Source organism: Aspergillus ibericus, assembly GCF_003184845.1.
Source record: "Aspergillus ibericus CBS 121593 unplaced genomic scaffold BO80scaffold_20, whole genome shotgun sequence".
Taxonomy (NCBI): Eukaryota; Fungi; Ascomycota; class Eurotiomycetes; order Eurotiales; family Aspergillaceae; genus Aspergillus; species Aspergillus ibericus.
Genome location: NW_020292118.1, coordinates 389,365 through 411,968, shown reverse-complemented (window position 1 = coordinate 411,968; position 22,604 = coordinate 389,365). Strand labels below are relative to the sequence as shown.

Below are 22,604 nucleotides of genomic sequence, written 5' to 3'. Positions count from 1 at the left end.
CGGCTTAACGACCTACGATATAATCGATGAGTGTATCTACAATGTGTTGGTTCTGGGTAGAGATTTCCTTTTTGGGTTTGTTCGGTAAGGGATGGATCTTCATTAATGGCAGGTCTGAGGAGGTATATATTGAAGTGTGAGACACTGGGGGCTGGAGTAGGGTTATAGGCGATTATTGTTGTTGAGCTTTCTGGTTTGAATTATTGCCCTTTCAGGAATGTAGTATTTGCTCAGGTGCAAAGGGCATATATTGAGTGAAGTGGTATAAATCAAGCAAGCAAGTACCATATTAAACACCAAAGCACCCTTAACCTAAATCATGAATCATAAGTCATCTCGCGTAATATACAAAACAGTAACGATGCAAAGCCAATGATAAAGCTCAATAGTCAAAGCAATGATCTATCAAAGATCGATATCAAAAACCGACGGACTACGCTCATGATCGTACCCCCGGTTGCCCTCCTCCGCGAGTGAAAGCATCGTCCGGCGGACAGACATCACCGTAATCGCAATTGCAAGTGAGTTCCACACATCTTGCCCCCGTTCAGACAAGTCGAACTGGCCCATGAATCGGCCCTGCAATTCACCGTCTCCGATTTCCTCGGGATCAGTGCTATGGGTTAAGATGGCGACGATGGGCCCGCAGATGATGAACCCAACAAGAAGGGGGAACTTGGTGGCAGTAGACTTCTGATTCTGTTCGTCCGACTCTAGTGAGTCGGCATTGCTTGTTACACCTAGAGCTTCGTGGTGCCGACGGACAAGCTTGCGGAGCTTTTCGTTCATCTTCTGGACGGCTTTTAAGGTGCTCTCGCCTTTTTTTTGTGCATATATCACATGCACAGGGACGGCATCTTTAGCGGTGTGTAGATTAGCGTCGAATAAGGCCCACCGGATATAGTTTGTGATCGCTTGCTTAATCAAAGGCTCGGGCTTTTTACGGTGAATCTCGCAGTCGCGGACTCGACCACCGACGGCGAACAGGCTCGATAAGGCTTTGGTTGCTTCATACTTTATTAGTGACCATATGACTCAGGCAAAATATTTAAACTCACCATACAGATTGGAGCTTCGAGTGACGTCGATAATCGGCGCGCTACTCGGCTCAGCACCTCGAGGATACAAAGATTCAGGCAGTGTCGGAAAGTCATGTCGCCAGATTGTTGGGATAACAGGCTCGAAACCGCGCATGGCAAGTCGGTAAAACAGATCTTTCTCTTCCTCATTGTATAGGCCCTCCGGGACGTTGATCGCACTAGCCCAGCGTTTGGCCCTTTCAACCGAAAAATCAAAGACAATACCAGTCGTTTCTTTGTGGCGAATGGGGCGGTCCTGATACTCCTCGTTGTGGTTATCTTTCAAATGGGATGGCTTGCTATCCCTCGGCTTCTCCCAAGTTTCCTGCGGCTTAGCCGAATCAGCTCGTTCGGGAACATATTCCGCATCATCGTCTGGCTTGTGTTTGACCGGGGCACGACGACGAGTAGGCGACGATAAATCCCGAGCTTTGTTTGCAGTTTTTGAGAGAAGAGAATCGGGCGTCGGATATGATGCAACGGGCGCTGTCGTCACGCCCACCTGCTGCGAAGTAGGCTCCCCTTTGACAAAATCGGTTTCTATCGACGGGGTGATGGGTAGTATCGATTCCTTTGTCTTCTCGGGTGTCTGCTGACGAGCACCTCGTGCTGCAGGATTCGTAGTCATCTTTCTTTTCTTATGACTCCTGGCTTTGGGTGCAGTCGCGATGTCACTCTGGCTATCATCATCCTTGTCTCCACCCGGACTGTAGGTAGCATCAACCTCCCTCTTCCTCTTTGCATGCCTCCTAGCAGCAGCATCAATGAGCTCACCAGGGTCGACATTATTCGCATCTGGCGCAGAATCCTCATCTTCTTCATCCCCAGGGACATAAGTATCATCCAGCTCCTCCCTCCTCTTCTTCGCCCTCTTAGCAGCACTTCCCTCCAACTCACTAGTATCAACCTTCTCACCCGGCGCAAAATCCCCATCCTCATCACTCCCAGGAACATACGTAACATCCAACCCCCTCTTCCTCTCCCTCTTCCTCCCCTTCACATTATCAATCTTCAGCTCCCTAGGATCAACTCGATCCTCATCCTCATCATCCTCCTCCTCCTCCTCATCATCATCATCATATTCCTGCTTAACATCTCCCTGTAAAACATATTCCATATCCTGCGCGGACGCGCTACTCGCACGAGAACTTCCCGAGGACCCAGATCCAACACTCATCTGTGAATCACTTTTTGAAGAAAATAGAGAAGTGAGTCGATAGCGGAAGTTCTGGCGGGTCGGTTTTTTGAAGATGGATGATACTTTCTTGATGAATTTGTTTTGAGAAGAATGGCGAGAAGGGGTTGGTGGTGATGGGGTTGAGTTGCTGGAAAGAGTGTCGAGGTCTGAGGAAGGAGTCGATTGATTATCCGTATTTGGTGTTGGAGGTGCTGGTGCTGGTGCTGGTGCTGGTGCTGGTGCTGGTGCTGGTGCTGGTGCTGGTGCTGGTGCTGGTGCTGGTGACGGTGCTGGGTGGGGGGAATGGCGTTGAGGCAAGGGTGAGAGAGGTGAGTCGGAGACGCTTTGAGAAGACATGTTGTCTTTGTGTGAAGTTATCAGTGCATTTATAGCAATGTGGTCCTTGAAAGATGCGTGGTTGGGACGCAGAAAGTAGGACAAAGAGGAATCAGAGGGAGGTGCAACCAGGGCAGACAATGGCGCCGACGGGGCTGAACCCACATGGTCGGTCTGTGAATAAAGACTCTGGCTGTGGGGAATGACTAGTAACACCGTCACTGGTGGAAGAACAAAGGAAGTGGCTTTGTGCAGCACGGAAATAGGGTCTAATATATGGATTGTGCCGTCTACATTCTATTCTATTCTTGATGCAGTCATCCAGTCGTCAGTTCCGCGTCTTCCATTCAGTCATACAGCATTAAACAGTGAGTCGAGAGAAACGCTGAAGCAGGATTACATTCCAGGCACGGGAACTCGCCCGCAAAGAAAAGGAATTAAAAACAGCCTAAGATGCTGAAGACATATAAGAGAAAAATACTCCCCGTTCAAGCCGCTCTCCAGCTGCATGCACAAAGCCATCGTAGCGCTTACACCAGCTCTCAAAACTCTCATGGGTATGTGGGAATCTTTCCAGCGCAAAAGTGCCGAGCAACCGGCAACATCAAGAAGTTCGAGAAACAGTGCCAAGCTTGACATAAGGTAAACGAGCAATCAACGCAAAGACTAGACAACGTTCGAGATGGCGCGTTTATGCAAAGTCGGCCGTGTACGAGAAGCCGCGGAACTCTTCCTGCATCGCCTGGGAGAGAACTGAAAGATGGGTTAGCAGGTGATCGTTCGATCGCAAGGACTGGTACTTACCGGATTGCACGGGCGTCAGCACCGGAGTCACGCTAGTGAACTCCTGGTCGAAGTTGCTGGTATCGGTAGGGCTGCTGATGCTCGGCATGAAAGGCGGGGGAACCCGCTTGTGGTAGATATCATCCCAGTTGATGTTCCGGAAGAACGCATGGGACATGACTTCTTGAGCATCGGTAGGACCCGAGCCAAGACGCAGTTCCGGCTCACGCGTCAGGAGCTTCTGGAGGATGGAGACCGAATCGCGGGGCATGTGGATGGGGTACAGCGGCTCATCTGCAAGAATGGCATCGTAAATTTCATCCTCATCTTCACCGCGGAAAGGAGACTGCTGAAGAAGCATCTGATAGATGAGGACACCAAAGGCCCACCAATCGACGGCCCGGCCGTATCTCTTATCCAGTAGAATCTTTGGCACATATTAGCAATGCACTAGGTCAAGTCATGCAATACTTGACACTCACCTCTGGTGCCATGAATTCCGGGGTACCACAGAATGTGCTTGTCGTAGCGCCATACCACATGTTCTCCTTGCAAAGACCGTAATCGGCAACCTTGATGTGGCCGTCCAGGGTCAGCATGATGTTGTCGAGCTTCAAATCACGGTAAATGACTCCGTTCTCGTGGAAGTACTTGAGGGCCAGGAGAACCTCCGCAGCGTAGAACCTATAAGAATCAGCATTTGTCCTCTTTAATGGACACACCTTCAACTTACTGTGCCCGCTTGAGACCAAACTGGCCACGCTGGATGTGCAACATCAGATCACCACCGCTGATGTATTCCATGACAAAGTAAACACGGGTTTCGGTCTGGAAACAGGCGTGAAGGTTCAGCAGGAAGGGGTGGCGCTCCTTGTTCGCGATCATGAAGACTCGCTTCTCGGACTTGGTACTTTCGACTTCATCATTCTCAATGATGAACTCCTTCTTCAACACCTTGATGGCGTACAATTTCTTGGTGCTCTTGGTTTCCGCCAGCATGACCTTTCCAAAGTTACCCTTACCCAGAACCGCCAGGAAATTGAAGTGATCCAATCCAATCCGGACCTTCGGCTGCTGAGGGGCCTCAGGCTGCTTCTGTGGGACCATCTGCATAGGCTGTTGCGGAGGAGGCATGCCATATGCGGCTGGAGCCGCCGGCTGCATTGCCTGAGGCGGAATACCCTGCGGGGCATTGGAGTATGGCTCGTAAGCTTTCGGGTCGTAGATAGGCAGCTGCGGTTGCCCCGGGCGATTCTGCTCGACTGTACAATATTTAGGTTAACCCTCTGCCCACTGTATAACCATATCGCATGTGAACAACAGTGGAACTTACCTGGCATCTGCTGGGGCGAGGGCACCCCTGTCGCCGCAGCCGCAGCGGCGACCGCAGTCGACGACGACGACGTTCTCGGGGGCAATTGTTGCCTGGCAGCCGATGTTGGGGACTGCGGAGGCGGGTATGAGTTGTTTGCGGCGCTCACTGCTTCAGCGGAAGGCTGTCGCGGGGGTGCTCCGTAGGGGCTCTCGACAGGCTTTTGTGGGTAGGCCATGGCGGCGGGGTCCTGGGAGCCCTGAGGAGGGCCGCTGGGTCGAAGCGTGCGGCCACTGAGACCAGAACTAACGGATGCGGTCTTGTTGTGGTTCTTGGTGCGAATCAAGGTTTCCAAGATCTGGTTGGCTGCCTCCATGGACATACCACAGAAATCAGGCACCAGATGAGTACAATGCGCGTGGCAAGTGAGACCACATTCTGCAGTAGGTCAGTATACGCCACCGCCATACATTTATGAGGTCTTGAAGGGCACCTACCGGAGCATCGCTTTGCGTTCTTGCGCCCAAAGGGAAGCAAATAACCACAGTGACAACACCAGTTGGCAGAGATGTTGGAGAAACCTTCGAAACGATGCGGGATGCGGTGGTTGATCTTTTCCTCGTCCGGATCGGTCTCGTAGTTTGCCTTGCTGATACACTTGGTCACGACCTTGGGGTAGCACTTCTTGTGGCAAGTGTATTTGCAGTCGGCGCACTGCATCCCGGCAGCGTACTTGAGGAAATCGCCGCAGAGGGCACAGCGCATGATGTTGTAGAACTGCTGAGTGACAAACTTGTGGCCCTGCTTCTCGTGAACCTCCTCCTTCTTCTGTCGAACCGCACCCTGACGGTTGAGACCGATGTCGAACGGCCGTCGGTCCTTCAATTGCTTGGCTAGAGATGGTGTCAGTCCAACGGGGTGCACCTCTTCGAACAATGACCTGGTACCTACCGAAGCTCATTGACAGGTAGATTCGGCCCACTGGTTCCAGCGCGAACCACGAATCGATCATCACCTGCCCTCCGGAAGGCGCGCCAGCAGTAGCATCACCGTAGCCTTGGCCCGGCGCCGCACCAGCGCCCCCAGGTCCTGGCGGGTGAGACGAACCCGGCGCCCCAGCGGTATCCGGCCGTCCAGATGCGCCTCCATGCTCCATCTTGTCTGCAGACACCCAGCCCGATGCGTTGAACTCACTCTCGATCTTTTTCCGACGCATCTCTTCGGCGATATCGGAGATGCGCACCCAGAGCATACCAATGGGAGTTGGCCGGTCTCCAGCTTTGTCGTACACCGTAAGCTCAATCTCGTTCGCTTTGTCGATGTCGATGGTAAAGGTTTCGTCCTGCCACCTGTCGATCCGCGTCGCTTTCGTCCTAGCTTTGATGCTATCCTCCACCTTGAGCACTATGAACGTTTCGGGGCCTCGGGAAAACCTCGAGCTAGCAGCGTGATCTACGTCCTTGACGGCGTGGATCCGGAATGTTAAGAGACCGGTCAAGGGCTTTCGCAAGTTGGGTGTACTTAGACTCTCATCTACGCGGAGGAGACATTAGCACTCGGAGGGGATGGGAGACGCGAAGAAGCGGGGGGCGACCTCAATGCCAGTGATACATACCATCAGGGCTATCCGTTGACTCAATGTCGACATGCAGATCTTCATATCTCTTGAGGGCCTGCTTCAGCAACTGAATCTTCTGGTTACTCTCAATGCGGCGACCCTCGGCGTCTGTCCGGCTCCTCCTATCCCCCTCATCCTGATATAAGCGAACCATCTTCTCGATACCAGCCTTGTACTGCTTCTCCACGCTCAGCTTGAATTCGAGCTGTGACAGCATGAGCTGGATCTTGGGTCCGAGATAGGGAGTATCATATTTAATCAAGTCTAATGAGAACAGGGTCAGGGTCAGTCTGGGAGATCCACCGCTACCGAGACGCGATTTCACCAAGCGGCAGGGATGAAGAACCTACCCAGCTTTGTATAATTGGGCCGGGCCTTGGGCACGGGAGCGAACGGCCGGGGGTCTGCGTATGGGGCCCCTGACGGCATGGAACCAGCGCCTCCGTGCGGGTAGGGCCCGGAGGCATCGCCATACTCCTCGTTACCAGCATAACCCTGGGGGTAGTCCTTCTGAGGGGTCATGGGACCAGCCTCAGGGTTGGGCGGGAGTCGCTTATCGGTGGGGGAGCCACCTCCATCGCGACGGAGCTGCAGCTCCCGCATCTTCTCCTCCAGGTAAGCAATGTTTTTCCGGCCATCGCGGATGTTCGCATCGGCTTGCTGCTGCACCTGGCGATTATCCGTCGACTGTCGGATGTTCGACGCGGCGGTGATGAGGGCCTTTTCCCGCTCGATCTTGCGGTAGACCGTGGCGATGACATCGTCCCCGTCCATGGTGAGGTGTCCCCGGACGATGGAAACCGAGGGGAAATTGAACGGAATCGAGCAATGCGACCGAGGGGGGAAGAGGGGGGTGTGGGGGTGAGAAGAAGGGAAAAAAGGAGGGAAGAAGAAGAGGAGGGGAGGGGGGGATGGCCGACGATCGGGGGAGGGGGGGGGGCAGAGGATGTTGTGGTGGAGGTCGAGGTGCAGAAGGAAGAAGAAGCAGCAGCAACAGCAGCAGGCGTCGCGGGGCTCTTGTTGACAGTTGCAGGGGACAGGGAGGGGGATCCGATCGATCGCAACGGGATGTCAGGTCAGTCAGTCAATAATGCTTAAGCCACTCGGAAAACGTGAGACAAATGGCCCGTGGCGATGACGGCTGAGGCCCCTCGTGTCAGTTGCTGGCAACCCAACTGTGGCTCAGGCAGTGCAAGTTTCCCCCCGGATGACTGGAGATTCGGGCAACCGACACAGAGCGAAGACGGGAAAGAAAGTTGAGGAGCGTGAAGGCCGGCCTGCCTCTGCGTTGCTTATTCTTCCTGCTTCGTTCCTTACCGCCCGCAATTCGTGCCCTTTCTCTCCTTCAGGCAAGCAGTCGCGGGCCGGAATGCAATGGCCGCATCAGCCACACTTTGCACTTTACTACTGTGTACTTCACGGTCGGAAATGATGCAATGATCACTCGGACTGGATCCGGGCAGGGTCTGCTACCACTGGCTCTGGTGGGAATCTGTTTCACCTTTCACGGAAGACTGTCCAAAGTGACAAGCCCAGGGGCTCAACCAGGGTTGGCCCACGCACTTTTTCACCACCTCGGATATCTACTATGCACGTCTCTCCCCGACCGTGGGACCCTGGCTGCCCCCGATCAACAAACAAACAAGCCTGCTGGGAAGATCCAAGAACAGACCCTGAAGTTTATTTCAGGGCTGCTGAGATTCCCCATCTTCGCGTGCCATTCCTCTGTTGCCCACAGCCACAGCCACAGCCACAGCCACCCTTGACATGACGTCGCTGGGAGGAGGGGTTTGCTGGAAGATGCCACACCCCTTGCTTGAATGTACTTCTCGAGGCTTCATCGGTGGATGCGATGGTCATGTGCCCCGATCTACCCGTCAATGGCTGCTTTGCAGGCCCCTCAATCATACGATTGGGTGAGCGATTCCCCGGAAGAGGAACAAAGGCCCGTGCAAAGCGGAAAGACAAAGAGCAAACAGCACCCTAATGGAGGAAAACGAACGCCAGGCCCGGAATGAAAGAGACAGGATGAAATGAATCGAAACTAAGGAGGAAAAAGAAGCTAACTACGATGGGCTCTTAACATCAAGGGCTGCACCATATGACAAATGCCAGTACACCTTGCAGCCCGGCAGACCGATCTACTCGGATCTCTTCGAAATACGAGGAAGAGATAGCCACCCGACAAGCATCACACCGTACAATCCGATGCATATCGGATGTAAGACGTACGTCCCCACACTTTGAGCCAGCAACCCAGTGAAGAATGGCGATACGGCTCCCCCACTGCTTCCCATTGCACTGATAATGCTCAGACTGGACATCTGCATCGAGCGCGGCAGGAGCTTACTGAACACGGCGGTGGCGCAAGGATACACCGGTCCCAGCAGCAAACCCACTACAGCGACAGCGACGGCGTCCCCGATGATGTTGGGAATGAGCCAGGTCATGAGCTGAAAGGCGACTGATCCGAGCACCAGTAAAGTGACAGCAAGTTTCTCGCCGACAAGATGGGCGGGATGGGAAAGTAGGAACCGTCCAACAGTAATGCCGGCCCAAAACCCTGCACTGACATACCCAACATGCGAGGGGTCTCCGTGCCGATAAGTGGTCAGAAACGATACAACCCAGCCGGAGATTGACACTTCCGCTCCTTGGTATGCGAAGATGAATAGAGCACCAAGTAGGGTGGACCGACTCTTCAATGATTGCTTAAGGATGTGTGTTCTGCCTGGTTGATGCGTCTGATGGGAAGCGGTGCGGTGAAGAGCCGTCAGCAACTGTACCGGATGATCCTTCTCATATTTCTGGAATGACCAAGCGGCAAACGCCATGTTTATTAGCGCCATGGCCAGGTTGATGCTGTAGTAGTAGGACCATCGAACACCATGGGATGCCAAAGCAGTTGCGACAAGCGGTCCTATGATCCCACCGATTCCATAAGCACCAGCAAGGCCGCCTAAAGCTGTAGTACTGTTCACAAGATTCGCACAAAAGACATTGTTTAAGGCCAGGTTGATAGCCATGCCCAGGCCTAAGAGAAAGAAACTGGCCACCACTGCAGGGAACGGCGGCTTGCAGATGATGATCACATATACAGCCGCCAACAGGCCCATAGAAACAGAATAAGTCCTCGAACGGCCGAGTCTCATTTCCAGAGCATGAGTCAACGGTGCAGCAAGAATAAACCCCAGCGCATTTGTCACGAAAATCAGCGACACGACAGCATAGCCAATCTTGTAGTCTGTTTCCATGTAAGGGATTAGGGCTCCCGGGGCGCTATCGTTCAGCCCATTGGCAAAGTTCATGAAGCAAGCACTCAACAGCCGCCATTTAGTGCGCGGTGCACTATGGATAGCGGGAACTGAGTCCACGGGTTCTTCCCCAGGCGAAGTGGGATGTCTCTCTAACTTGCCGGGCGTCACCGGTGTCTGCACATCAGTGGCTGATTGAGGGGAGGCGTCGGCAGTCGACTGGCTGCGTCCTTGCTGGAGGTCGCCGAGCTCATGGCCTGGAGGGGCATGGACAATCCCTTGCTTATCCTTGCGCAGCACCGCAGCAGGGCTTGTGATCGGCGGCGGACTCTGAACGTCGAATAGAGCCCCTAGGGTTGAGAACAACATTTTTGAAGAAAACTGTTCAATGAAGGGCCATGCTTGGGGGGTTGTACGCCATATATCTGAGGCTCTGGGGAACAACCCATCCGGCCCAGGGATACCAGGGACAATTCCCAGGGAACAGGGACAGGGATTTTAACCGTAGCGGTCTGGCTTCAGCCGGATATCTCCCCGCGTGCCCCGCAAATTGGTGAAAATACATGGGGTTTGGATTCCGAAAGCCAATCAGGCACACGCAGGTTTGACGATATGACAAATCCACTGACAGTGCCGGAAGAACGGTCCAGAACACGAGGCCAAGGCGTCATTAATATGCTCTGACGGGAAATGTCGGTGCGCAGACCTGGTTTGCAGCTGGAATCCTGATTCATGATACGAGGGAGAGCGCAGTCAACTCCCAGCTTGTCCGAAAGTGAATCACCGCCCTTCTATCTCTTCACCTGACCTGGATCATGGGCTCTTTGTCCGAGTGGGGTCTCACCAACCTGTTGAGAGAGGTCGGGAATGAGACGCCAGTGGCCTCTGGCGAAATCCGGACTTGAATCATCACGACCATGATTGTTTGGGGAGAAGCGCGGATGGTATCTAGTCCAATTGACCACTACTTGATGGAAGCGGGGAGAGCGAAGCAACGGGAGGAAGTTGGAACTTGGAAGACAAACCGCAAGTGGGCCCCACCGGTCTCTCCACCCGGGGATTTTCTGCCGCCCGAATTTCTTCTCGATTTCTTGTGGATTCCAGGCTTCGCGCAACTCTCCGACTTCTGCATCCCCGTTAAAGCTACGCAGGATACCAAAACCTTCCTCGTGTGCACATAATAATGGGTCCTCCTCGGCGCAAGGTCCTCGCTACGGCGGAAGAGACTATGATCCCGCCTGATGAGCTGCCTCAGGGCCACCTGATCGTGCGGGCCATCAAGGCTACCGGGAACAACATCTACTCGGTCGAACTGCCCTCGAAAGAAACCGTTCTGGTGGAGCTCCCGTCCCGTTTTCGTTCGACTATCTGGATCAAGCGGGGTTCCTACGTGGTCGTCGACACCAACGCCCTCGAGGGCCGCGACAACAAGCTCAAGGGCGAGATCGTCAATATCGTGCGGGATGAGAAGGCGTGGCGCAAAGCCCCATTCTGGTGAGGGACCTCAATGTGGGTGCTGGGACGACTACTAATCCTATTGCAGGCCGAAGGAATTCGCTAAGCAAGCCGTTGTCGTCGCGGACGACTCGGACGAGGAGGATGAGTCCAATGTGGGCAAGATGCCTTCGTCGGACGAGTCAGACGCATGATCGGGTCTTCGCGATTATCGAAGACCATCAGCGCATGGGTGTCAGTCGATCGCAGTCTGATGGTGTCGTCCTACATCTCGGCTTCTCATTGTGTCCCATGGATACGAGACCAGTCGTGACTATAAATGCACCTGCAACAGCCTGGTATCAAGAGGCTGGCCACTTCTATTGAGTATGCTCTTTACCGCTATCTTTCAAACGCACGGTATCAAAAGCGCTGGCACCATTCGCAAGGACGCCGAAAGTCTGGGCGGCCAGTGAGATGACAACAACCATGGAACTGAGGTTGGTGCTGGGAAAGACGTTCCAAGCCCACTCTTGCAATGCCCATATGAGGTACAGTAGAACAGGGTGGAATCCCGCGCGCCAGAGGAGGAACGGAGTGGCCCAGGACAGATAGGCGAAGAATTGATAATGAAGGGACCTTGCGCACAACAAGCCGACTGCAAGCGATGATAACATCACGGTCATGATGTAGGGTTTGGAGAGGGATACCGTGCGATCTTGGCCCACCAGCAGATTCTTGATGAACACGGGCAGGCTAGATCCGGAGGGTCTCAGCCAACCACCAGTGACAGCAAAAGCGGCCAGCAGGACAAGGTGTATCGCCAGCAGTGCCAAGGAGAACTTCTTGGATAGAAATACTTCTTCACCAACAAATCTCCAATTGACCGTCCATTTGAACATGAACTGTCTGGTTAGCTCGAACGCCCGCGAGAGATATCCTGCAGGGTTGTTTTGTAAGAATGGCATCGCGAGTAGCACCTGCATTCACATTAGTCTAATCCCTAGGCATTTCCCATTGAAGCGCCAGCAGGAGATATGTAAACCCACCTGGATAAGCACCGCCCGAACAGCAAGCCGAATGCTGGGCAAAAGAGACAGGCTAAGCACCGTGACCACAGCAATAGCCGGGCCAAGAAGCAACAGAGTCATCTTAACCGCAACACCCAACGACCAAACAGCGACACCAGCACTCCATTGCCGGTTCTGAAAGAGCAGAATCGCAACCCACATAGCCAGCGCCGCCAGACCATCGTTGAACAGCCGCAAGACATAAACGCTATGCAGTCTCTTGGAAAGGACCAGCAGGGGAAGCAGATACGGCGGAGCCCCTGACTGTCTATAACAAGCCAGCACCACCACAAGCGTGATCAAGTAGAGTACAGCGAAGAGGATCTGTCCGAGAAGAATATCGCGCCCCTCATCGGTGAGATGGTAGAGAAACGTATAGCTGTACACATGGCCAGCTGGATAGACGAGCGGTCCCGTGGATCCTTTGATCTGAGTGTAGTCGCGCTCTCCTGATAGATATAGTGAGATTTGTTGCATATATGTAGTCCAGTCAATCTCGGTGTCTGTGAGCAACGTCCAACGGGGTTAGTTCGTGGTGTCGCAAAGTGTAGGAGCTAGCCTTACACGGCACTTTCCAGATGATCAGCGCGCAAAGAAAGGCGTCGCCGAGGACCAGGAGTGGCGCGATCCATTTTGTGTGTGTGGAATTTACGCACAGATCGCGAATTTGGTGCTTCCAATCCATCGTGAAGGTGGTGGTTGTCTACTACTACAATGTACATTGTGTCGGGTGGCCTCTTTCTGCCGGAGAGCCAATGAGAGCTGCCCCGTTTGGGATTAGCGCTCGCACACCGCGCGGCCCAGTCTTCGAATCTGCAGAACGCGTGGGTTCACCATGAGAGGAGGGGGATTGTACATCAATCGGGACTTGTATTCACTCGCATATGCGTAACTGTATAGTAACTCCTTCCGGCAGTAGTCGTAGGTACACTATCGATACAAAGAGGGGTATATTTGCTGCCGTGGGTTGATTTTCTGCCCGGCCGACAAGATCCGAAGCCAACCTCAGTCGAAGCCACCGTGCTTCAATGGCTTGCTTCATGGTATAATTCACATTCATTCAGTATTTCCTTGTCTCCAGTACTTTGCTTGAGACTTTCCGTATGCCACAATGTCGATTACCGACTCTCCCCCACCGGTTGGGACTGTGTCGTGGTGGGTGTCGGGGCTTCCCCACGATTCACAAAGCCCAACAGCTCACCAAGAACCCCTCGGGGCTTGGGAACAGGGCACTCGTGGCCTACCTTGGCCAGTCTTTGTGCCTCCTCTTCTAATTGTAGGAACGTAGACACCTCTTCATCGGCAGTGGGCTGGGCTCGGACAAGCGCATGGCCGTCTGGACTAAGCGTTTCGTCCTCCTTCCGACGCCGTCTCCGAATTCTCTGGATGGGCTGTCCATCTGCCGACATGGTCATCTCGGAATCGGCGAATGTGCGACGCGGGGCAGGACAGGGAAAGACGTGCGGAAGACCGACAACGACCAACGACGCAAGGAGTGTCCCAGCGAAGAGGGAGGATGTGGAACGGGACCGGGGGTGTAGATGTGGCGGCATGATGGATGGAAATGTGAACAATTGGAGGGATTGGTCAGGAGCGGGAGGTGACGGTGACGATAAGACGTTCACTAGGCGGGGACCACGGTCAGTCAGAGCGAGGGAACCAGGGTCCAGAAAGAATCAACCTACCAAAGCAATTAACCCAGGTGCGAGAGAGTCGGCCCAAAGGACGGCATGGCCTCACCAATGGATAGCGGGGACCAGAGAGCGACCGCTGGGGGAGCCAGGGAGGGGAGAAGAGATGGGGTAGCAGGCGAGGGACCTGGAGAGACAGGCAGGCAGGCATCCAGGCATTTCATTTCCCGGACTGGATGGATTCGGCCTAGTCTTGGCGATCAGATCTAATCTAATCTTTGAGGACGGTGATTGGCCAGCGCGGGAGCACGGCGAGTTGCAAAAGCCTCTCCAGCAGCCCAGCTTGCCATCACCGCCGCTCGCCTCTGCCTCTCTCCCTCCACCCTCCCCACCTGGCCCGGTCCTGCTCGGGTTTGATCGAGCACTCCATCTGATGAGAAAATGAGCGTTCTGTTTCTGCGCACTTAGCGGTCTCTCTTTGTCATCCTTCCGGCGCCACTCCCGCCTGCACTGACTCGATTGCCTCCTCCATTCTTCTGCCGTCAGGACCCACCTCTCCCTCCTCCTCGTTGCTCCAGCCTCCCACCCAGCTGTTCATTCCGATCACCTCCTTTGCGCTCGAGCATCATGAGCGACCTTGACAGGTACCCTTACATGCGACCTCCCTCTTCTCTCCAGCCGCCCCCACCCCCCATATTCCAGATAACTGACCTTCCTTTCTTTGTCGCGTAGGGCGATCGCGCAATTACGCGCCTGCCGCTTGATACCCGAAGCCCAGGTCCGCGAACTCTGCTACAAGGCGCGCGAGCTCCTGATTGAAGAAGGCAATGTGGTCAACGTCGACGCCCCCGTCACCATCTGCGGCGACATCCATGGCCAGTTTCACGACCTGATGGAACTGTTCCGCGTGGGTGGCGACGTCCCCGACACCAACTACCTCTTCATGGGCGATTTCGTCGACCGCGGATTCTACTCCCTCGAATCCTTCCTCCTCCTTCTGTGTTTGAAAGTCCGATACCCCGATCGCATCACTCTGATCCGTGGCAACCACGAGTCGCGTCAGATCACCACCGTCTACGGCTTCTACGATGAGTGCATCCGCAAGTACGGCAGCGCCAACGTGTGGCGATACTGCTGCGAGGTGTTCGATTACCTCGCGCTCGGGGCTCTGGTCTTGGGAGCCAGCTCAGAGCTGGAGCCCTCCGGCCCCGTGGATACCACACAATCTTCTATGCCGATCGATGACGCACTCGAGATAGAGATCCTCAACTCCAAAGGCGAGGTCACGATGAACTCCTACCGTTCCCGACCGCAATCATCCAGCGCATCCACAGACACCCGAGCCATCTCCCCGCCACGCGACATTTCCACCACCCCCAATCAGGCACCCATCAGGCCCGGAGCAGCAGGGACGGGCGCGTCCGGCGACTCGGGCGGCAGTCTCTCCAGCCGCACCGGAGCCGTGCTCTGCGTCCACGGTGGACTCTCCCCGGTCATCGATACGGTGGACAAGATCCGGCTCATCGACCGAAAACAGGAAGTGCCGCACGAGGGCGCGATGTGCGATCTACTGTGGTCGGACCCGGACGAGATCGACGGCTGGGGTCTCAGCCCCCGCGGCGCGGGGTTCCTCTTTGGCGGGGACATCGTCAAACGATTCAACTACCGCAACGACCTATCCTTGGTCGCGCGCGCGCATCAGCTCGTCATGGAGGGGTACAAGGAAATGTTCGACGGGGGGATCGTCACGGTCTGGTCCGCGCCGAACTACTGCTACCGATGCGGGAACGTCGCCGCCATCCTGGAATTAGGCGAAGACACCAGCAACGGAGGCACCGTCGCCAGAAGCAACGGCGACTACGGACGAAGTAACGGCCTCCTGGGACCCAATAGGCCGGCCGTGCGGAGTCCCGGAAGACGCTACCGGGTGTTTGAGGCCGCTGCGCAGGATACCAGAGGCATGCCCGCGAAGAAGCCTGTTGCTGATTATTTCCTGGTGCGTATTTCCATTGACACTTACCGACGACGCACGTACTAACATACCACCCAGTGATACCATATGAGCCACGACGATGCATAGCACTCCTCATTTCCTGTCTACTATTTTGTCTGTCCACGGCTGCATCTATGTCTGTATCTGCGTCTCCTATTTTATCCGATCCGATCTGATCCCATCTCAGCCCATCTCATCCTGTCCCGCATCCGCATTTGCTAGTTATATAGGCCGGCCTGTGCATGAACATGACTTGCGTCTTCTCATCACTTCTTCGCTTTTCTTTCGATTTTCTTCTTCCTTTTCTTCTTTCTCTTTCTAGATCTGTGTAGTTCTGTCGTCCAATTCTACTTCATCTCTTTTTTTTTTTTTCTTTGTTTTGTTTCTTTCTTTGTTCTTTTGTTTCAGGGACTTCGCCTCGACTCGGTTGATGATCATACAACGCAACGTGACAAATCCTATTTTTATCCTTTTCCTTTTTTTTTCGCCCTCTTTCTTATTTTCTTTTTTCGTTGTTTTCTTTCTTTCCTCTCAAGCAAGTGAAATGACGTACGTTGTGTGTGGACTTGGGGTTTGTTTTCTTACACTTTGTATCAATCATGACATGTTTGTTTACCATTTACATTATATGATTAAATATATTTGGTATGTTTCAGGTTCGATTTGGCTGATGTTGGGCATCGAAGTTGGCTGTCTTACTTCGTCTGGTAGGTTGAGTTGGTGGTAACTCGGGCTTTAGCACATGAGAGATGGAGTCGACGATCTACACTTGATGGCTATGCCTTCTGAAAATGATTTTGCAGGGGTCACCTAACCCCATATATGCATGGTATAGAAATCTAGTGAATAGCCCGAAAAGAGATCACCTTAGTCTATAGCAGAGGCGGGAGGAACCCTGAATGAGAACCGCAGGCCAGCATTACAGTTGTCATCCGGGACAGATCCCAATGCCCACAGGCGAGAAAAGAGTACAAGGCTAAACATTAGCCCAGGCAGTCGTGCCATCTTATCGTAGCATCATGATTGGGGTCAAAAGCGCGACGTGGTGCGAGTTGGGGCAGCCAGCAGTGCTGCCGATCATCCGTTGAATTCTCCCGGAAATCGCACGGCGCTGTAGGCAGGGTTATTCGGATGGGGCTCGGGTTTAGCGGTGCTGGGAGGGGCCCCAGCACCAAACCTCATTGCTTGGGCCGGTCGAGCACTGTTCTCCGCTCCCGATGTCTGCCCAACATTGGCGTAAGTGCTTCCAAAACGCACGTCGGGTTCTCTCCCCGGCATAGCAGGGTTCCATCCTGGCACCCAGTTATCTATCCCGAAGGTCAAGGCGCTCGATTCACGAGACCACCAGTCTTGGCTCTCTTCTACGAGGTTCTCAGAGCCATCGAAGGGCGTCATGGGAGACGAAGTTGTCGTCGTGGCAGGAATGGTCTGCCCCGTGGTGAACGCGCGGATCTGCTCCTCATCCGGACTATACCAGACATCTTGCTGAGCAACCGCAACCGGCTGGTATTGACTAAAGGCATTGGTTACGGGCCTCAGATACGTTGGCTCAGGAAGCCGGGCGCCACCTTGCGCCAGCTGGGCGTTCAAAGACCGCTGCGCTGCACGCATGGCTGATATCGAAGCGGGTATTGGGGCTCCTGTGGTATGCGAGAGACCCATCGACCCAATCGATGCGGGTGGCACAGGTCCGCCATGTTCACTTGGAGCAACCCGTCGCTCTGCTGGTGCAAAAGGGCCACTGGTCGGATCGGCAACCGGATATTGAAGGGTTGGAGCCGGTGGTGACCCTTCAGAGGGTGGTGGCGATATCGCTTGATCCCACGAGCCCCATGATCCCCATTTGGCGTGGGTTTGTTCGAAGGTGGCTGTGGCTTCCCCAGGCAATTCGACATGCCACTTGTTGGCCGAGATTTCCAGAATCCTGAGCGTACGCCGTGCGCAGAGCCAGCTCTCTCCCATTTCCTCGAGATGCCGGAGACCATGAATGACATCCCTCTGAGCGTTCTTCTCCGGCAGGTTGAGGAGATGGACAGTCAGTGCAGTGTGAGCCATGTAGACCGCAACGTTACAGATCTGTTTGAAGCCATAGGTGCGTTTGTACATCCTGAGCAACTTGGAAATTGCAGAGGCAGCCTGTGTGCACAGCTTACGGGGAGAAACATGCTGAGGAAGTGGCGAGTTAGACTTGGTGTATTTCAGGAACGGTCGATAGAGGTGGATGAGGAGAAGCTGGTAGAACATGCTTCAAAGCCGTTAGTCATATTCTTCTCCGGATTAGGGCCATAGTCTAACTTACTGCATTAGAAGTGCCTGAGGAAGCTGTCCCTCTTGTGGTCTGAGCTCCCTTGGCAGATCCTTCTTCCAAGCTTCAAGTCTGGTGTGAATCTCACTGAGTTTCTTGAGTTCCGCCTGTTTGCTCGGGGGCTTGTCCTTGGGGGTGGGATCGTAGAAGAACACAAGCAGATCGCCGTTTATTTCGCACAGCCGGAAGATCTGGGAAGCAATTGCTCGGATCCGCGAAGGCTGCGTATGTTCCCGGCCGACTCCAGTGTCCATGTACGGAGACCACAATTCAGCTTCCTCGTTGGGCAAGATATCCACCTTTGGTACGCTAACGCTAGATGTTGTCAGCTGGGGCTGGCGACCCAGATAGTTCGACCAGCACCTGCATTGGTTAGCTCTATACCATTCTTGATGGAAAGTCATCACACATACTTGTCGAACAGAAAACAGCCCCAGAAAGTAATCCGGCGTGCATCCACCTCCTCTTCTCCGAGATTGCGGGCCCCAAGGCTGGTGGAGTCGAAGTTCAAGCCCAAGTCGAAAGCCATTCGAAAGCTCATTCCACTATAAACCCAGCCCTTGCTTTCGCGACCGCAACCCGCCTCGCGAACAGAGAGCAGAGCCAGAGCCTGTACAGTACACAGCTTGGCGTTTGCATGTTCATCGTTCTCGAAGAACAATCTCTTGGCTTCTTTGAAGAAGTGGTCACCAGCTGTTGCAGAGTTCCGCGGGTCCTCCCGAGCTCCTTCCCAACTGCTGAAGTGACATCCCAACGCCAGCATCGCATTGACCAGCAAGGTCGAGCAGTATTGGCTGGGTACGCCGCGGATATAGTCTCGGTAGAACAGGTCTTTAGAAAGAGTCGTGAAAAAAGGGTAGTGCCATGTGAAATACATGGTCATCAGATGGCTGATCAGCCTTTCGTCGCTGGTGACTCTCGTCCACTCAGTGACGGAGTAATCATGTCCCTGATCCAACGGATGTGTTGAATTGAACTCGTTCAGTTCTGCCCCGGGCGGCAAGAAAATGAGGTTCGATGTGCCACCGATGAACTTTCGGGAACCGTCCAACAAAAGCTCGCTCATTTTTCCTGCCAGCTCCGACTCGAACTGGTCAGCCTGCATCAGCGCCTCATCCCCGCTAGCTGCTGTGTCCTCGGGAGCCGTTGTGGAACCTCTCCCTTGGTCGAGAATCGATTGTGCGACATCTTCAAGATTATCACAGGACCGGATCTGGCGCACCAAATCGAAGGCGTCCTCCTCTTCATAGTTCAACAGGGCCTGGATCAGCGTCAACAAAGTTGTATTTTTGGTCCTTAGCGTGTCGGTATCCTTTTTATAGACGCCCTTTCTGCGATGGTCGGAATTTGGGTCGTAGACACCTGAGGTACGGTGAGCCTTTTTGTTGGCCAATGCGGGGGACACAACCACATACAAGCGGTATGGTAGACAGATGAACAAGCTGCGCAACTCGGTAGATTCCCATCGCACTGGACCAGCACATCAGCTACAGTGAGCATGTACGGCATCCAACACCGGTCGTACCTTGGACTTCCTTCGGCGGCAGGCGATACAGGCGGTGCTGACACAGCGCCTTTTAGAGACCTGACCGTTGTCTGTGCTCGCTCCTTGAGATCTAGCCGAAGCTTTCCCTCGTGGTCTTGGTGGTGCTGGCGTGGCGTCCATCTGTTGCGACTTCTCCGCGGAAATGTCGTCCATCGCTGTCAGGACCACCCAGGAGTGTTCGGAAGAAACGTCAGGACAGGGCGGAGCATGCTTCTCAAGGGTGGGAAGATCGGAACGAATTGCTGGAAAGGAAACCCTGGAGGCCCCTGCACAAGAGAGGTGGAGGGGGGGCACGGATGGGATGTGCCGGCATAAGCTCGACAGGGAACGGACGAATCTGAAGGCGTGGCAGAGGCATTAGTTAGGCAAGTGCGCAGAGCTAGGACGGGACTATTGGCGATATCGCAGGAGGAGCTAGTCGGGTTTATAGATGGGAGGTGCGCCATCGGGGATGACGGGGATGACGAGGGAGGGGAGACCCCATGCCAAGCGACTCACAGATCAAGCAGATCGAACCAAAAGGATCAGACTACCCCGCGACGTGCAGATATGGATTGCTGAGATGACCCGCAAGTGGAGGCGACAACCACCCTGGTGGGAAAGGCAGAGAGCTCGTATGGGCACGAGGGAGGGAAGTGGCATGGAAAGCCGATGATAAGGTCGTCAGCTATGGGTGGGGTGATTGGACAATCGAGATAGCCTGTGGTGCAAATTGAACGGCATCGCGACGATCGCCCGACTCTGATTTGAAGTCGTCAGCCCGATGATAAGGTCGGAGCTGACTAATGCTTCACCGGAACGGAACTTACTACGTCTAGGACCATCTACAGAGCACATACGGTGTCGATAGTACTCCGTAATTGTATGGCATACAGCTCCAACTGGGTCAGAAAACCTTCACGTCCCTTCAGACCGGAGCTGGCAAATCAACTCGACCAGTATCAGAGATTTTCTGAAACCGGCGGAGTCAATCACATGAGCTGAGACTCGATGGATTCGCACGTGATCAATTGCCCGTGATCCCTAACCATTTACGGAGTCAAGAAAATAAAAGATAATTCTCTAAAAGTTCCCGATACCATAACCACTTTCAAATTTAAAATAGCATACACAATACTAAGAAATTGGAAGAATTTGGTAGCTTGGAAGTTCAGTATGAGAGCAGATCTAGTGTCAGGGATTCTCGGGCCTGACCCGTCGAAACTGAGAACCTCTACTTGCACTTGATACGAGAATCTAGATGAATGTTGTCTGTCTACAAAGTAGACAGATTTGATTCATTCCGATGGTTGCTACTGACGTACTTTGTACTCCGTACTCAAGGCTGAAATAGCCAGGCACCGTGGCCACCATATCATTCAGGGAGGTTCATGCATACTTGGCCGATGACAGAGAATCTGGATTCCTCGAGGTTCATTGCATGGCATCAGTTTCGACTCTTCACAAGGTGTGCTGGCCCTCAAAATCTCAAGCAACATAATTGTAAATATTTTCATTACTCCGTATATTGATATGAAACAGGAGCAAACACCATCAACAACAGAATACGCATTAGTCATCTCACTCCTCGAATTACCACTCAACGAGTAACCAAATCGGTTGTATTATCATTGGTTGGCTCTATACCATCAACACAACCTCACTCCCTGCCCCCTTTACCGCTTCTTCGCAGGGGGCTCTTGGCCCAACGGTGGTCCCCAAAAGAGAGAAGCCCTGGCCTTCCACTTCCGGGCTGTGTGCGTGCATCTGAGGCACGGCCTCCGCAAGCATCCAGAATCCCATATTTATGAATTTCTCGGCGCCAAGTCTCGCCGATCGACTGGACGATCCTGGATTATTAATTGCCGGCGGGTAAAATCTGCAGGCACAGGGTGGCCTGTACTCTGTCCTCTCCAGCACAATGAGATTACTCCGTCGTCACACGTACTTTGGTCATATCCGGCGGATTCAACGACGGGAGGTAAACCATCTCGAGCACGGGATGAGTACTCCGTAGGAAGGGTCTTCTTCCGAAGCCCACCAGTAGACGATGAACACCACGAAGATTAACAGGGTGGTTGGTGTTGTGGTTGGGCAGACAAAGTCCGACCCATCCCCTCCCCCCCAATATACTGTGCAGTCCACCTATACAGTCTTCCGTAGATAGCCTTCCGGATGCTAATCGGTCATTATAATTGCAACGACGCAAGTTACGGTGTGACCGTGAGTAGTACGTAACATTCGGTAAGATGGAACATTCTTTAGTGGGGACGGGGGCATTCTGGGCTCCCCTGGGGGACAGCATTGGGGACGCTGGCAGTTCCAGAAGTTACCGTGGTACAGGGTCATTACGGCGCTAGGACGGTTCAGGTGACACGACGGGCGTTGGGCAGGCTGCTGCGGTGTACGGGAGTGTTCCGGGAGTCGGCACCCGCCCTTACCGCCTGAAACCAACCGCATTGGGGGCAGCCGACGGGCGGCCGCCTCACTGAAGCCCAGCGAGGGGCTAAACCGTTTGGGGGGACTGCAGACGACGAGGGCGCTAATGCTGTCCGATGCGGTCAGGCGCCGGCACCTTTCTGTTATGCGATCAATATTACCTTTTCGGTCTAGGGGGCTCCGCTGGGACCCGATGTTACGGACAAACCGTCATCCACCTTTACCAGTACATACACAACAGTACTCCGCCGTATGTTTCCCCGTTATCTGCCTTGTCTGGATTCCTGGTTGAGATCATTTCTTTGCCGCTTGGCTGACCACCCTTCGTACTCTCTTGTCTCTCTCTTATCCCTCCTCCTCTGCTCCTCCTTGGAAACTCTCTTCTTCCCCTTCCTTTGTCGTCGACCTCATCGATCCCGCTTCCGGTTGACTGTGCCATCCCCTCTCCACCTTCATCACCATCTTCATCTCCATCTTGCGTCCCTGCGAGTCGCGTGCCTGCATACGGACCCGGCCGTATTCCGCATTTGGCGTCCTTCCGCTCGGCTGGGTCTCAGCCAGTGCCAACACAGCAAGTGTGAAGTGTGTGGACTGTGGTGCTTAGCCGATCTACTACTCGGATTTACAAGACTATATCTATCAGAAACA

The 22,604-nt window shown here is 53.9% G+C and overlaps 8 protein-coding genes across 8 annotated transcripts; 2 read left to right on the top strand and 6 right to left on the bottom strand.

Annotated features, from left to right (window-relative positions):
* Positions 1–405: 405 nt before the first annotated feature.
* Positions 406–2,315, bottom strand: BO80DRAFT_464990 (uncharacterized protein; the record flags this gene model as incomplete). Its single annotated transcript, XM_025722690.1, has 2 exons — positions 1,059–2,315; positions 406–1,007 (listed from the first exon to the last, which is right to left on the bottom strand). Exons 1-2 carry the CDS (start codon positions 2,254–2,256, stop codon positions 406–408), a joined length of 1,800 nt encoding a protein of 599 aa, XP_025575232.1. The 5' UTR covers positions 2,257–2,315.
* Positions 2,316–2,859: 544 nt separating this feature from the next.
* pkcA (protein kinase c) lies at positions 2,860–7,237 on the bottom strand. The gene is made up of 9 exons (XM_025719488.1): positions 6,656–7,237; positions 6,303–6,569; positions 5,639–6,220; positions 5,185–5,580; positions 4,709–5,125; positions 4,109–4,637; positions 3,858–4,059; positions 3,397–3,802; positions 2,860–3,345 (listed from the first exon to the last, which is right to left on the bottom strand). Exons 1-9 carry the CDS (start codon positions 7,077–7,079, stop codon positions 3,284–3,286), a joined length of 3,285 nt encoding a protein of 1,094 aa, XP_025575231.1. The 5' UTR covers positions 7,080–7,237; the 3' UTR covers positions 2,860–3,283.
* Positions 7,238–8,446: 1,209 nt separating this feature from the next.
* On the bottom strand, positions 8,447–9,928 carry BO80DRAFT_356186 (putative MFS efflux transporter; the record flags this gene model as incomplete). Its single annotated transcript, XM_025715782.1, has 2 exons — positions 8,447–9,653; positions 9,717–9,928. The coding sequence occupies 2 exons, from the start codon at positions 9,926–9,928 to the stop codon at positions 8,447–8,449; spliced, it is 1,419 nt and encodes a 472-aa protein (XP_025575230.1).
* A 407-nt stretch (positions 9,929–10,335) lies between these two features.
* On the top strand, positions 10,336–11,291 carry BO80DRAFT_89878 (putative eukaryotic translation initiation factor eIF1a-like protein). The gene is made up of 2 exons (XM_025724900.1): positions 10,336–11,053; positions 11,103–11,291. The coding sequence occupies exons 1-2, from the start codon at positions 10,743–10,745 to the stop codon at positions 11,206–11,208; spliced, it is 417 nt and encodes a 138-aa protein (XP_025575229.1). The 5' UTR covers positions 10,336–10,742; the 3' UTR covers positions 11,209–11,291.
* Positions 11,093–12,846, bottom strand: alg3 (dolichyl-P-Man:Man(5)GlcNAc(2)-PP-dolichol alpha-1,3-mannosyltransferase). Its single transcript, XM_025724899.1, has 3 exons — positions 12,628–12,846; positions 12,043–12,566; positions 11,093–11,973 (listed from the first exon to the last, which is right to left on the bottom strand). Exons 1-3 carry the CDS (start codon positions 12,746–12,748, stop codon positions 11,374–11,376), a joined length of 1,245 nt encoding a protein of 414 aa, XP_025575228.1. The 5' UTR covers positions 12,749–12,846; the 3' UTR covers positions 11,093–11,373.
* Positions 12,847–12,915: 69 nt separating this feature from the next.
* Positions 12,916–13,886, bottom strand: BO80DRAFT_493778 (uncharacterized protein). The gene is made up of 2 exons (XM_025723839.1): positions 13,749–13,886; positions 12,916–13,687 (listed from the first exon to the last, which is right to left on the bottom strand). The coding sequence occupies exon 2, from the start codon at positions 13,614–13,616 to the stop codon at positions 13,182–13,184; it is 435 nt and encodes a 144-aa protein (XP_025575227.1). The 5' UTR covers positions 13,617–13,687; positions 13,749–13,886; the 3' UTR covers positions 12,916–13,181.
* A 435-nt stretch (positions 13,887–14,321) lies between these two features.
* BO80DRAFT_445214 (serine/threonine-protein phosphatase) lies at positions 14,322–15,732 on the top strand (the record flags this gene model as incomplete). The annotated part of the gene is made up of 2 exons (XM_025721480.1): positions 14,322–14,338; positions 14,427–15,732. The coding sequence occupies 2 exons, from the start codon at positions 14,322–14,324 to the stop codon at positions 15,730–15,732; spliced, it is 1,323 nt and encodes a 440-aa protein (XP_025575226.1).
* A 1,032-nt stretch (positions 15,733–16,764) lies between these two features.
* Positions 16,765–19,691, bottom strand: BO80DRAFT_356036 (putative C6 transcription factor (NirA); the record flags this gene model as incomplete). Its single annotated transcript, XM_025715775.1, has 7 exons — positions 16,765–17,288; positions 17,430–17,932; positions 17,987–18,183; positions 18,235–18,355; positions 18,406–19,354; positions 19,408–19,462; positions 19,518–19,691. 7 exons carry the CDS (start codon positions 19,689–19,691, stop codon positions 16,765–16,767), a joined length of 2,523 nt encoding a protein of 840 aa, XP_025575225.1.
* Positions 19,692–22,604: the final 2,913 nt, after the last annotated feature.